This window comes from Schistocerca gregaria, chromosome 3 (genome assembly GCF_023897955.1).
Source record: "Schistocerca gregaria isolate iqSchGreg1 chromosome 3, iqSchGreg1.2, whole genome shotgun sequence".
Taxonomy (NCBI): Eukaryota; Metazoa; Arthropoda; class Insecta; order Orthoptera; family Acrididae; genus Schistocerca; species Schistocerca gregaria.
Genome location: NC_064922.1, coordinates 860,449,241 through 860,464,436, shown reverse-complemented (window position 1 = coordinate 860,464,436; position 15,196 = coordinate 860,449,241). Strand labels below are relative to the sequence as shown.

The 15,196-nt window shown below is 40.5% G+C and overlaps 1 protein-coding gene across 2 annotated transcripts in view; it reads left to right on the top strand.

Annotated features, from left to right (window-relative positions):
* Positions 1–244: 244 nt before the first annotated feature.
* The window catches only part of LOC126354865 (late secretory pathway protein AVL9 homolog), a 97,179-nt gene continuing 82,227 nt past the window's right edge, over positions 245–15,196 (top strand). The window contains exons 1-2 of one of the 2 annotated variants that reach the window (XM_050004853.1): positions 245–441; positions 8,960–9,166. In XM_050004853.1, the coding sequence (XP_049860810.1) occupies positions 352–441; positions 8,960–9,166 (297 nt within the window). In that variant the 5' untranslated portion in view covers positions 245–351. Of the gene's footprint in view, positions 442–596; positions 779–8,959; positions 9,167–15,196 lie in introns of those variants that run through there. The other variant, XM_050004854.1, reaches the window with a different exon arrangement.

Genomic DNA, 15,196 nt, shown 5'->3' with positions numbered 1-15,196 from the left:
AATTATGTGACGCATCAAACACTGTCATTTGTAATTGTATAGCTATATGTATAAAATAGCTGTATAATTAAATTATAACTGACCTGTAATGACTGTAATGTTCCCAGAAAAGTAATCAGTAAAATAAAAAGCTTTTATTGGCACTCGAGTGAGTACAGTAATCTGAATGATTCCACAAGTAAGTTCGTTGACGCCACTCTAATGGCGTTACTTTTGTTGCATTTGGTTCTTCAAAAAATAATTCATTCTCACGTATACCAACCTACGTTAGCTTTTTTCATTCAATGTTGGCAGTTGTGTAATCAATTGTGGCTTCTACACTCGAATGAAATGTCAGACGAAGTGGTGTAGATGGCAACAGAGACAAATAATATGAAAGAAGTTACAGGACCGATACTGCATGTTATAGTTGTTGGATTTCATCACAAGAAAGGATGCCAGGTACGGCTACAAAGTGTTAAATGTCATGCGAAGAGTGGTGAAATCGAAAACAAGCATTGGCGCCGTTGTCGTACTGTTTGTGTTGTGCGTTTATTGAAATTGAATATGCTTGCAGGTAATATTTGAAAAAGTCGCTTGTGATGTACAATGCCTACTAAAACCTCGATGATCATATTGCCAAGTTCTACGACCTGTGAATCTGCTGCCGTTCTGGATCACCACTGAAATCTTCCGTAATTCGCTTCGTTATATGCATAACAACTGGATTGTTTCCGTCGTACAAAGATGCAAATAGAACAGATTAGCTTTTCAAGCATTTTTAAACTGAACACCCTCTGTACGCTTTTACTGCGTATGTTCTTCCATTTATCCATGTTCTTGGCGAAAAGAGCCAGCACTCGCTTCTTGTTTTAGTCTGTATCTGTGCACAAGAGGTAAAATTTTGAGGGGGGAACGACAAACATTCATGAATGTATTTTAACATATTGTGGTGATTGGCAAGACCTATTTCGTTCCCCATACTTATTTTATTGGACCTTGTCCTTTGTGTCTGAGGGTTTACTCGTTGATAGAATCTTAAACGAGGAGGAGGTTAACGCTCGCTCAAAGAAAAGGTGGTGGTGGTGGTGGTGGTGTGCAACTAAGAAGTACAAGCAGGGAGTGAGGAACAATCCTGCCAGCAGGAAGGCTAATGGAAAATTTCAGCCGTTAAATATTTAAAGGAAGTTTTGTTCACAAAAACCAATCGCATCTAAGGTGAATCACTTGATATTCCTACCACATTAGATGGAAAAACAATCATTCTGTGGCACAGAAACTATCACCATGGCAATCCTTGTGCATAGAACTCCACATAATTCATTCAGTCACACTAAATGTTCCAAAAATCCCACAATAAAGTAAAGCCTCTAGGAATGTGGAATGTGTCAAATTATGTGTTACCAGATGCAATATCTCTAAAGTAAATTAACAAATAATTATAGCTAGTGCTAATCTCACACTTATAATTAAGGACTTATTACTAGATTATTTCATTAAGAAATAACTATGTTCATTAATGTTACACAAATGATTAGTGTGAAGTGGAGATTAAACCTGCAGCTGAGTTTTGTGAGAGGAGCAGCAGCTGTGATCCTTTTTTACGAAACGCACTGCTATTTCTCCTGTGAAATGTTTAACTATTCTGTCTCCTCTTCCTCCCCCCTCCTGCTTTGCACTACTGTGCTCTTGTTCTTTTTTTCTTTTTAACTAGGTAGGATGTAGGATGTAGCATATGAGAGAGAGAGAGAGAGAGAGAGAGAGAGAGAGAGAGAGAGAGAGAGAGAGAGAGAGAATAGGATGTTTTGGATAGGTAAGTTCTTGTAATTAACATCTTCAAATATAAATACAAGTACTTGATATTGGATCATAGTAGGAAAATAGGCATTTTTGGCGGGGAATCTCTCTGGTCTCATGCGAGTCATCTGCGACACCGTGTGGGGTTCTCATGACAGAAATTGGGAATCTGCTTCACTTCTTGAGCAAAACTTGTTTCACTTAACTAATAAGTAAATGTTCACTATTTTTGGTGTTACGCTCGACCCTCCAGGAGCTTCTACTCTTTTGTCGGTGCACCTTTTTTATGTAGCTGCTGCTACGAGATGAATTGATTAATATTGACTTCATTTCATGTTTATTGCTACATGTACTATTGACACTTGTTTGCACTCCTGTTTCTTCTTCTTTGTCATGTGCTCTGTCCTCCAGGGATCACTATGGGAGTTCCCAAAAGCATCTCCATAACACTTTAATGTTCATAATCATAGTCGCTATGATATCATGGTCACTAATCCTCATCTGTATACTGATGCCATCGATAAGATCCAGCCTGTTTGTAGCTGCAAGGTGTAAGATATTTTCATTGCATATGGACTGTCAAACTAGCTACTCAAGGCAAGTTTTCATAAAACGTGTTTGAAATGCTTTGCAAGACTGCATGTAACTCTGCAGTGAATCCATAGACGTCTGTTTATGCTAGAATGCTAGTCGCCTCCAACTAGTGTTCCATGATGTGGGTATTTGTGCTCTATTGAGCAGACTTTCATTCAATAACTCGAGAATTGTTTCAGCAGAATCAGGTGGTTGGTAAAAACAGTTAACTTGTTTTCATCTAGACGCGACCAGGAAACTTTAATGTCTCTCACTCAATTTCAACGTCAATAGAGAGAATATATTTGTCAGCTGCAACATTCTCACTCCTGTGACATCTAATCTGTCTTTCCGATACATGTTCCATGACACTCTAAGTATCTCAGAGCAGCCTACTTTGGGTGTCAGCCAGCTCTCAGTCCCAAGAATAACTTGAACTTTTCTGGAGGGCAGTAAACTTGAGAAGCATGTTACAAAAACTTTGATTAGTTACTAATAAAATTTTGACAATTGAAGTGCCTGTATTCTCCCTAATCCAATCAGACTGATGACCTCACTGTTTGGTGCCCCCCCCCCCCCCCCCCCAAATCAACCAACCAGTCAGTCTGTCATTCATCTCTTCTTCATTCTTTCAATCTGCATGATATACATTTTATTCTTTAATTTTTATATTATTTCTGTCTTAACTGTATCACACCCCACCAGACTTAACAGTTCTGTTAGATGTGGTTGACACCCAAGAACATATTTTTTCCTTCTTTTTGGCCAATTACAAAAATCTGTCCTTCAAATCTTCACTGCATCTAGATTTTTGTCTTTTATCTTCTGGTTCTCGGTCTGTGTGCATGGTAGAGCTGTTATTTCCTCTCCTGTCTTGCACTGTGATGCACTTTCTCATATTATAGAATTTTTTCAGCTCTCTCTCTCTCTCTCTCTCTCTCTCTCTCTCTCTCTCTCTCTCTCTCTCTCTCAGCACGTCCAGACATCTTCTCGATGATCCCTCTCCACCATCTCACCCTTCATTTTTTAGATTCAACACTGTAAGTTGGCTCTAAAAACTTTCAAAGTGAGTTTTCATGGGGCAATTTGCATCTGTCTTCAAGGGTCTGCCAGTTCAGTTTCTTCAGTATCTGTGTGACATTCCCCCAAGCATCAAACCAAACTCTCAGTATTTGTGCCACCCTTCTTTGTAGCTGTTCAGTATCCCCTGTTAGCACTATCTGGTACGGGTCCCACACTTGAGCAGCATTCTAGGATGGATCTCATGAGTCTCTTGCATGCAGTCTCTTCTGTAGATTTATTGCATTTCCCTAGTATTATAACAATAAACTGAAGTCTGCTGTCTGCTTTACTCAGCACCAAGCATATGTAATCAATGCATTTCATATCCCTACAAATTATTATGCCAAGGCATTTACATGAACTGCAATTGTGACTCATTGAATTTATAGTAAGAGGATATGACTCTTTTTGTTTTGAGAAGTGCACAGTTTTAAATTTCTGAACATTTAAATCAAGTTGCTAATATTTGCACCAATTTCAAATCTTATCAAGGTCCAACTGAATACAGACAGTATTTAATTATAGACAACTGCATCATCTGTAAACAGTCTGAGGTTACTAACAACATTGCCTGCAAGGTCATATATATATGCAACATGAACAGCGAGGGTCCTAATACACTTCTCTTGGACACACTAGAAGTTAACTTCTATATCTGTCAATGACTCTCCACCCAAGGTAACTTGTTGCATCCTCTCTTCCGTAAAATCCTCAATCCAGTCACAAATTTTGCTTGATACTCCATACAACTGTACTTTTGATAATAAGCATACGTGTGATACTAGGTTCAATGCTTTTTACAATTGAGAAATACTAGATCTATGTGACTGACTTCATAGACTGCTTTCAGTACAACATGTGAGAAAAGTGAGAGTTGGGTTTCACGTGATTGACGTTTTTGGAATCCATGCTGGATGACCTGTAGGAGGTCGTTCTGTTCAATATATATACCTCATTATGTTTGTCCTCAGAATATGTTCTAAGGTTCTATAGCAAATGAATGTCAAGAATATTGGATGGTAGCTATGTAGATCACTTTTGCTATCCTTCATTTAGTAGGTGTGACCTGTGCTTTCTTCCAACTTCTGGGCATGATTTTTTGTTATAGGAATCTATGGTAGATTATAGTTCAAAATAGGGGCCGACTTGGTCACAAATTTAGTGTAGAATCTGACAGGAATTCTGTCGAGCCCTGCAGCTGTGTTCAGTTTTAACTCTTTCATCTGTTCCTCATTGCTGCTGACACTAATATATATCTTGAATAATAATTACTTGGCTACCATTTAAATAAAATATTTGACGAGCAGTTGTTGCCTTATGCATTCTGTGAAAGTTTAGACAACTTGAGATTATTTGAACTTGTGCAGATCCTATCTCCTTAATTTCCTGTCTGTTTGCAATTTCTTCAGTCCTAGTGTTAATCGTGGTTTACTGAAGGTGTTTTGTAGGTTACAATATGGTATCTAAATCTCTACCTTACTACTGTATAATATCTACTCATGTGATTTTTAACTAAAATGTTAATTATACTCTGTGAAAAAATCCAACCAGGTTGCTTGCTCTTTCATTCCTTTCTTCTGGTACATGTATTTTTCTTACCCCATTATTGAATTCCAGTTGTCATCACAGTTAATTTTTTTCTATTTTTGTATACTCAATAATGTATTATATTTTGTCCTTTTCTTCTCTCTCATCGTGGTCTGCAAAGCTAGTTGCCAGGTATGTCTGTACTATATTGGTGTCTTATGGATTTGTATCTATCTTGGCTATGAAAACACATTCACTACACTATTGGTAGTAGTTCACCTACCTTCTTATTGTCTTTTTCATTAATAGACATACCCTTGCATTATCCCTGGTTGATTGTTTGTTGATAACCTTGTACTCACCTTGTGGGAATGCTGTTCTTGCTGCTTCTGCACTTCACTATTTACTGCTGTTTCTAACAACCACCTTACTAATTTGCTTACTAATTTGCTTTCTAAGTTCTCCAACCTATCTTTGTAAGAGCTCTAAAATTCTACACACTAACCTGTAGGAAGCAGTTTTTTTTGTGATGGACTATACTTGTGAATAGTCTCTAGCTGGAGATCTAAATGGGAGACTTTTACACCTGGAATATTTTACCCAAGAGGATACCATAATTACCTGTGAAACCTCGACTTCCTGCACCTGTCTGGAGAAGCAGCATTCTCCCTGTCATCCACCGGTGACTGGGCTCCCTTGCAGGAATCCTCTCCCCCGGAAATCTACAGAACATCAACTCGACATCAGCCAATGGCTGAGGAAGCTGTGGACTGTAGTTCCCAGGACTGCCCTCTCCTCTTCAGTTCTTTTGCTCATAGTGGATAAGCCCTCATAAGATTCTCGCCCACCAAAAGTAACAAAAGGAAAAAAAAAAAGAAGAAAGGCTACTCAGTTGGACACGGATGCTCCAGACTTCTCCACACCATAAGACTTTGAACTGATGTTTTTTGATGTCCTTCCGTCCCCCCCCCCCCCCCCCCCCTCCTCTCTGGTGACAGATGGTGATCATGGGGCATGACCTTTCTTGGCTGCTTTACACCTAATGTGATAATTCACTGAAACTGCTGTGGTTATTGCTGTCATCTGCCAGAACAACTAATTTCCTCCTGTTCTGTGATCTGTGTTGATCTCCCAGAAACAAGTCACTGATGACCATTCATTGACTCTTCGACGTTACATTTTGTTGGAACTGTACTGTCTCCTAGAGAGTGTCTGGTGGTGTCTTTGCAATGGTTTGCACAGATGTCATCAGTGAGTGAATTCCCGTCAGCACCACGTTGGAAGCAATAACAGTTTGAGTGCAAACGAGCCCAGTGACCACCATTTGTAACATTTATTTATCCGTAGACACGGCATTTTCTACATACCTTGAGGTTTCTGCCTGAATTTGGAAGCTCAACCTCCCTTTCTCCTAGTTAAGAATTTCAGTGGGGAAGTACCATATCCTCTGGCAGCGGCCTTCAGATCAACCATCTTCTTTCCGATTTTGATCTCTCTCTCCTCAATGATGGTACTCCCACCCACTTCTGTGCAGCTTGTGGCTCCTTTCTGCTATTGACCTTATGATTTGTTCCCTCAGTCTCATGGCTTCATAACAATGGTTGCCACATGATGATGTTTATGGCAGTGATGAACCAGTTCCCATATCGGGCTCTTAGAAGCCCCAGCTGGCAGTTATATTCCTCTGCTGTCACCTTGGCCACATCTCGGTCAGACCTGCATCGATGAGTTTGTGAGAGATATCTTCAATGAAATCACCCGTGCCACTGCAGCTGTTATTCCCCTTGCTACAGACCCGACCTCTTCCAGTGCGAGCAGTGCTGTGGTGAACCACAGTCATTGCAAGAGCTATTCCGGATCAGCAAAGCATGGTGTTGCTTCTCAAGTGACGACCCGTGTCACTCTAAGGGAGTGCCACACTATTGCTCGGTATCAGATTTGATGCAGTAAGAGGGAGTGCTGGGAGCACTATTTGACTTTCTCAGGAAAATGTGCCCCTTCATCCCAGGTGTGGGCTGAGCCCCTTAGTCTTCTGGGTCACTGAAGATCAACTGTTCTGGGCCTCCTCCTTCAATGTGGTTCTTCTACCAATAGTTGATTCTCACTGAAGACTTGTCCCATTTCGTGACAGCATCAGCATCCTTTATCTGGCTACCTTTTGAATGCATAAAAGAAGAGTTGAAGACGTGTCCTTATCCTTTATCCCTGTCGCGCAGAATTGTACAATGAACCTTTGACTGACTGGGTACTGCTTCATGCTCTGACTCATTGCACGATATGGCTCCAGGTCCTGATCAGATTCAGAATCACATGATTAGATTATGTAACATCTGAATGTTAGGAAAAAACTCAATCTCTTTCGCATCTTCAACCTTGTTTGGCTAGAAGATGTTTTCACTTCACAATGGTGAGATAGTATCATCGGCGTAAGGGGGGGGGGGGGAAATCCATTGACAGCTACTGACTTATTGCCTTCGCAACACGCTCTGCAAACTACTTGAAACATTGGTAGTTCGACGTTTATGCCATTTTTTTTAAAAATAGCAGCGGTTTTTGTCTCCATATCAGTGTGGTTTCTGGGAGGGATGATCTACAATTGATCCAGATTGTGATCTTCGTTGTAACTCTTTGAGGCTACTCTACTCAACCTCTTTACCAGTCACTGGAATGATCTGAGTATGGCCACAGAGCCAAGAGGAAAGGCACCATAGTTTTCAGCATGCACCGCAGTCCACATTTGTTTGCACATTGTTCCCTCAGTGGTTGCTGGAACAGCCTCTTCAGCTTGCTGAATGAGACCTCTGGGTGTACGGTGCTGAAAGAGACCTCTGGGTGTACGGATAGAGTGCACAAGCTATTTACCATCTCTTACTGCTGGTGATTTAACAGACCTTTTGGCCTTTTGCGCTTGCTTCCTTCAGACATGGTACACTGCAGGCTTACCGACAGATGAAGTGAGCTGCACTACTGAGTTTTAATTTCAGTGGAAGAGATCATCTGACACTTAGTGATTAGAATGATGGGTGCTAATGCAATACACTGAGTTCTGTGCCCCTCCCCCTCTGAGTTCATGTACTTACTGTAATAGAGAAAGTATCTGTGGAAGAATATAGTACTTGAGGTGCCTTTAACACATCTCCAACACATCCTTTCCCTGCAGATTCAAGCAGACTATCAGCAGTCTTGTTGGTGTACAACTGTTTACAAATAGAAACTAACTCATTCTGTGTTGGAGAACAATGTTCTCAGTGGTGCTTTGTTGTGGCTGGTGAAATGTTTGCAGTACAATAAACAAATAACTTTAAAATAAGCTTCCTGGCTCCAATTTAATTGCTGACTCAGATATGCTACAAGGATACAATGCCCCCTTAATAATGTTCTGGTGATTAACACCCAGTAATTTGATAACAAGTAGAAAACCTGCACTAAAATCTACTGATTCCGTGAAGCTAAACTTTGAGTCTTTTGTTCTGTTGATGTCACTCATGTGACAAATGTAAAAGTGGCAGAAATGTGACAGATGCAGTCAGTTTACTCTGGAAAATTAAATGGAACAGAATATGCAGTTACAGTTTGTTCAGAACACACAGTGATACCACAGTAGTTGACTTTGTAATAGCTGTGTTTGTATTCCTTAGAACAATCTGGTCATTGAGCCGAAAAAATGGAAATGTTGCACTAATTACATGACAGTTGAGGGGAAATCATTTTTCAAATCACTCATCGATGCAGAAATTTTTAGAATGCTCAGCTGGAACCTGTAAATGATGATTTATTACAAAATATGTATGGCATGACTCTTGAACTACCAAAAATTCTCAGAGATGTGCTTTTATTCATGTAGATAACACTGAGATTCGGGGAAATATTGACTGAATGAGGATACTACTGTTAAAATGTGCATAAAGCAGAAATGTTGATTTAAATAATGATGAAGAATGAATTATGTTCAAATGCTTCAGCAAAACATATTATTGTTTAGTTCATCTATTTTTAATTATGTGACTTTTTGCATGCTCAGGTCGAGTACTCCTTCCCACCATTGATAGAAGGCTCACCTCCAGACTCTTCCACATGTCCCCCAGGCTGGAAGTACTTGCCCACTCTGGCACTGCCAGATGGCTCCCACAATTTTGATGAGGACACAGTGTACTTTCATCTCCCCAGTCTCACCAATCCGAAGGAGACTGTCTACGGAATATCCTGCTTCAGGCAGATTCCTGTCGAGGTGAGTATGTGCAGCTGGGAAGCATAATTAATCGGCTTTTACGTGTATTAAATGTGCTGAGTAACTTCACATGTGTGTCAAGAATAAAACTTTGTAACTGAGAACAAAATATTGAATATAGCCGAATATGTAGGATTTAAGTTCACAGTTTCAGGACAGCAATGCAAAGGTGATAAGTTAATCTTCTTTACTTAGTGCTAGGATGTTTCCTTGTACCTAACTTCCCAATCTCAAGGTGAATGTGAGAAGTGCCGAATCGTTATGATTTTTGGTTTCACACGTAATGTTGGCTCACTATTGGAAGGAATATTAGAACAAATTTTCCCAGCAGAACACCACCTAGTAAGACAGTGGTGCTTACAATATTTATAACTTAAGGTTTATCTTATTTGAGCATGAAACCAGTTCTTGCCTAATATGGAAATTATATTTGTTACACAGGACTGTCACATCAGGCTGAGAAGGTATTCCAGCATGACACATCTAACAGTGTTAAAAAAGGGAATAGTGGAGAAAGGTTTATTTTTAATTAGTACTAGTGACACTTAGCTACTACATACAGTTGGACTGATACACCAACTGGAAGACAAAGGAAGAACATCTACATCTACGTAATTACTCTGCTATTCACAACAAAGTGTGTGGCAGAGAATTCAGTGAACTACCTTCAAGCTGCCTTTCTATAGTTCGATTCTCGAATGGTGCATGGGAAAAACAAGCACTTAAATTTTTCTGTGCGAACCCTGATTTCTCTTATTTCATCATGATCATTTCTCCCTACATAGGTGTTCTTGCAATTGGAGGAGAAAACTCGTGATTAAAATTTCATGAGAAGATCCCGTCGCAATGAAAAATGCCTTTGTTTTAATGACCGCCACTCCAATTCACGTACCATGTCTGTGGCACTATCTCCTCTATTTTGAAATAATACAAAATGAGCTGTCCATATTTGAACTTTTTCAGTGTCATCCATCAGTCCCACATGACGCGGATCCCACATCCCACACCGCACTGCAATAGTCCAGAATAGGGTGGAAAAGTGTGGTGTAAGCAACCTCTTTAGTAGACATGTTGCACCTTCTAAGTATTCTGCCAATGAATCACATTCTTTGGTTTGCTCTACCCACAACATTATCTACGTGATCATTCCAATTTAGTTTATGTGTAATTGTAATCCCTAAGTATTTAGTTGAATTTATAGCCTTCATATTTGTGAGGCTTATCGCATAATCGAAATTTCGCGGATTTCTTTTAGAACTCATGTGAATAACTTCACTCTCTTCTTTATTCAGGGTCAATTGTCACTTTTAGCACCATACAGATATCTTATCTAAATCATTTTGCAGTTTGTTTTGGTCATCTGATGACTTTACAAGATGGTAAATCACAGCATCATCTGCAAACCATCTAAGATGGCTAGTCAGATTGTCTTCTATGTTGTTAATGTAGATCAGGACAATAGAGGGCCTAGAAAACTTCCTTGGGGAACGCCGGATATTACTTCTGTTTTACTCTGACTTTCTGTCTGTTACTACAAACTGTGATCTTTCTGACAGAAAATCACAACTCCAGTTGCACAGCTGAGGCGATATTCCATAGACACGCAGTTTGGTTAGAAGACGCTTTTGAGGAACGGTGTCGAAAGCCTTGTGGAAATCTAAAAACATGGAATCAATTTGACATCCCCTCTCGACAGTACTCGTTACTTCATGAGTATAGAGAGCTAGTTGTGTTTCACAATAATATTTTCTGAATCCGTGCTGACTATATGTCAATAAATCATTTTCTTAGAGATACTACATAATGTTCGAACACAGTAGCAAATCGACATTAGTTATATGGGTCTGTAATTCAGCAGATTATTCCTACTTCCCGTATTGGGTATTGGTGTGATTTGAGCAATTGTCCAGTCTTTAGGTATAGATCTTTCTGTGAGTGAGCGGTTGTATATAATTGCTATATATGGAGCTGTTGTACCAGCATACTCTGAGAGGAGCCTGACTGGTATATAAACTGGACCTGAGGCCTTGGCTTTATTAAGTGATTTAAGCTGCTTTACTACACCGAGCATATCTACTTCTATGATTCTCATCTTGGCAGTTGTTCTTGATTGGAATTCGGGAATATTTACTTCATCTTCTTTGATGAAGGAGTTACAGAAAACCGTGTTTAATAACTCTGGTTTTGTGGTACTGTCATCAGTGACTTCACCGATTTTATCGTGCAGTGAAGGTATTGATTGCGTCTTGCCACTGGTGTGCTTTATGTATGACCAGAATCTCTTTGGGTTTTCTGCCATATTTCAAGACAGAGTTTTGTTGCGGGAATTATTAAAAGCGTGTCACATTGAAGTGCATGCTATATTTCGAACTTCTGCATAACTTTGCCACCCTTGGGGTAGCGTTCAAGGGTGACTCACTTAGTTAACTGCAGTAACAGGTCTGACACTGTTTATGCCAGAGCCTTGAAAGAAAGGTGCGCATCAAATAGAGAATGGATTTGTAAAACAGGGAATATTGACATAAAGATTGTTAAATAATAACTTTGTGTTAAGACTTTAATTTCGGGATACATACTTGTATTCCAGAACTACATAAGCTACAGTAACATAAAGGAAATACCAAAAGAACGTGGTAATAAATATTTTTTAGAACTTAAATTTATACCATAAAGTTTTCAAAATTCCGACTGTCTAGTGCAATACGTATTTGCAGTCGCTGTGCAAGGACTTATGGACAGAATGAAGAGATTTCTTTGATATCATTGTCTATGTTGCAGGAGTTTAATGTTATAAATCCTATTGTGTCATCAAAACTTGTGTATAGTCTTCATCTTTTATTTTACCTCAGGCCAGCTAATAACACCATCGATTCCTATTTAGCAATAAGGAAAGAGGTGGAGGAGCACTTTCGTACCAACTCGCAAATAGTGAGCTGGGCATCCACCTGGGCACCACATGCGTTTACTGCATATATCAAGTGGTACTTCCTCTAGGAGACCCAAAAGCGCTTTAATCAGAAATTAAGCTATTTTTTTTAATACATTAAGCTTTCTTCAGTGAGTTAAGAGATATGTTCACTCTCCACTGTCTCTGATGTTCAACCTGCCTCAACCAGCTCAGACCCTTGATGGCCCAATAATGCAGTTTTGTACATTCAGCTTTCTTTGATTTGATTATAGAACCTATAGTCCTGACTATGCATCAAAAGCCAGCGGCAGAATCCTTTGCATCTTCTTCAATCCCCACAAGTTAATCTGCCGATGAATCTACACATGATGCAGATGAAAGGTGTTTGTACACAAAATGCAAACAAAGCTGCGCTGACTTACTCCAGTTTCTCTGGGACCAACATGTGGGTTGTGAGGAACAGCTCCAGAACATCTATATCATTATACGCTGTTCATTGCAGGCTGCTCCTTACCTTTTACGTAATATTCCAGTGCCCTTACAATAAAAACTGTAACAATTACTGAATTATTATTTTTGTTGGTCACCATCTGTTGGAATATCTTTGTGTACAGCTTAACTGTTATCTTCATATTTCTTCTTCATTCTCTGTAAAGAGTCTTCATTCTCTGTAAAGAGGTCCATATCTGGCTTCTCTTGGATTTGTGAAAGGCATTTGTTTCTTCAAACTGACAACCCCCCTATCCCTTGCGAGTCCGCGGGTTAGAATAGGCCCAAGGTAGTCATGCCTGTTTTAAGAGGTGACTAAAGGGGGTCTCACACCTTTCAGCCTTTACGTGATATTCGCCTTGTAGGATTTGACCTCCAATTTTCAAAATTTGCCTGAAGAGCAAGCCAGTTGCGGAAGGGTGCCTTACATGGTGCATAGCGCCCATCGGGTGCTGAGACCTCTTGCGTCCTTCATTGACATGAATCTGCACTTCTGCTCATTTTCCAGCTGTTGGGCAAGGTCACCCACCTAGGTGCATTTTCGTCCATCCTTTGTGCAGTATTGCTTTCCGCACTGTCAATGATTATTGACTTCTTAGCTTATTTGCGCCTGATATCCAGCACGGTAGCCACCATGTACCCTGTTGGTTGTAGACTCCTGACCCCACAGGGATCACTTTGCTGATGCCTGCACTGTTAACTCCCTACGTATGCCAACGAGTAGATATCCATCACCCTGGGGAAACGGGACTCCCGGCAATGGCCAGCGTTCCAGGTGGCCTTTGCTGCAGCTGGATGACGCCTGTGGGGAGGCCCCTGGTCAGAGTTGGTGGCATCAGGGCGGATGACACACCATGAAGCGTAGTACGTCATCTCTTGCTGGTGGTCAAACACCAGCAGTCTCTAAGCGGTGAAGGTCTAACTTCAATGGTAACAGTGATAAGAAATATGACCCCAAATCGTTGTCCTCCCCTCATCCCCCCTGACCCCGATACCTCGTTTGTACAAGTGTTGATGGGGAATCTTTCTTGTCAATGAAACCTCAGTTTTTGTGGAGCATTTAGAGAAGTAGTTTGGGGAAGTTGAGGGCTTGTCCAAAATGCGGTCAATGTCGGTCTCTATCAAAACAGCATCCTCTGCCAAGTCATGGGCACTACTTGCCTGTGACAAGCTGGGGGATGTTTCTGTTTCCATCATGCTCTTTAAGAGCGTAAATATTGTCCGGGGTATCATATTTCTCAAGGACCTTCTTTTGCAGTCTGATGATGAGCTTTGCGCCAGTTTAGAGCAGTGAGGTGTCCATTTTGGCCGTTGCAGCATCCCTGAATATGGAAGTTAATAGGAATATAAAAAAGGGAGGAAGTTTTATCTGTTTAGCAAGAGTAATAGAAGGCAGATTTCAGACTACCTATCAGATCAAAACAGAAAATTTCTGTTCCGACACTGACAATGTTGAGTGTTTATGGAAAAAGTTCAAGGCAATCGTAAAATGCGTTTTAGACAGGTATGTGCCGAGTAAAACTGTGAGGGACGGGAAAAACCCACCTTGGTACAACAAGAAAGTTAGGAAACTACTGCGAAAGCAAAGAGAGCTTCACTCTAAGTTTAAACACAACCAAAGCCTCTCAGACAAACAGATGCTAAATGATGTCAAAGTCAGCGTAAGGAGGGTTACGTGTGAAGTGTTCAGTGAATTCGAAAGTAAAATTCTATGTACCGACTTGGCAGAAAATCCTAGGACGTTCTCGTCTTACGTTAAATCAGTAAGTGGCTTGAAACAGCATATCCAGACGCTCCTGGATGATGATGGCATTGAAACAGAGGATGACACACGTAAAGCTGAAATACTAAACACCTTTTTCCAAAGCTGTTTCACAGAGGAAGACTGCACTGCAGTTCCTTCTCTAAATCCCTGCACAAATGAAAAAAGTCTGACATCGAAATAACTGTCCAAGGAATAGAAAAGCAACTGGAATCACTCAACAGAGGAAAGTCCCCACTGGACCCGACAGGATACCAATTTGATTCTACACAGAGTACGCAAAAGAACTTGCCCCCTTCTAACAGCCGTGTACCGCAAGTCTCCAGAGGAACGGAAGGTTCCAAATGATTGGAAAAGAGCACATGTAGTCCCAGTCTTCAAGAAGGGTTGTCGAGCAGCTGTGCAAAACTATAGACCTATATCTCTGACGTCGATCTGTTGTAGAATTTTAGAACATGTTTCTTGCTCGAGTATCGTGTCGTTTTTGGAAACCCAGAATCTACTCTGTAGGAATCAACATGGATTCCGGAAACAGCGATCGTGAGAGACCCAACTTACTTTACTTGTTCATGAGACCCAGAAAATATTAGATACAGGCTCCCAGGTAGATGCTATTTTCCTTGACTTCCGGAAGGCGTTTGATACAGTTCCGCACTGTCGCCTGATAAACAAAGTAAGAGCCTACGGAATATCAGACCAGCTATGTGTCTGGATCAAAGAGTTTTTAGCAAACAGAACACAGCATGTTGTTATCAATGGAGAGACGTCTACAGACGTTAAAGTAACCTCTGGCGTGCCACAGGGGAGTGTTATGGGACCATTGCTTTTCACAATATATATAAATGACCTAGTAGATAGTGTCGGAAGTTCC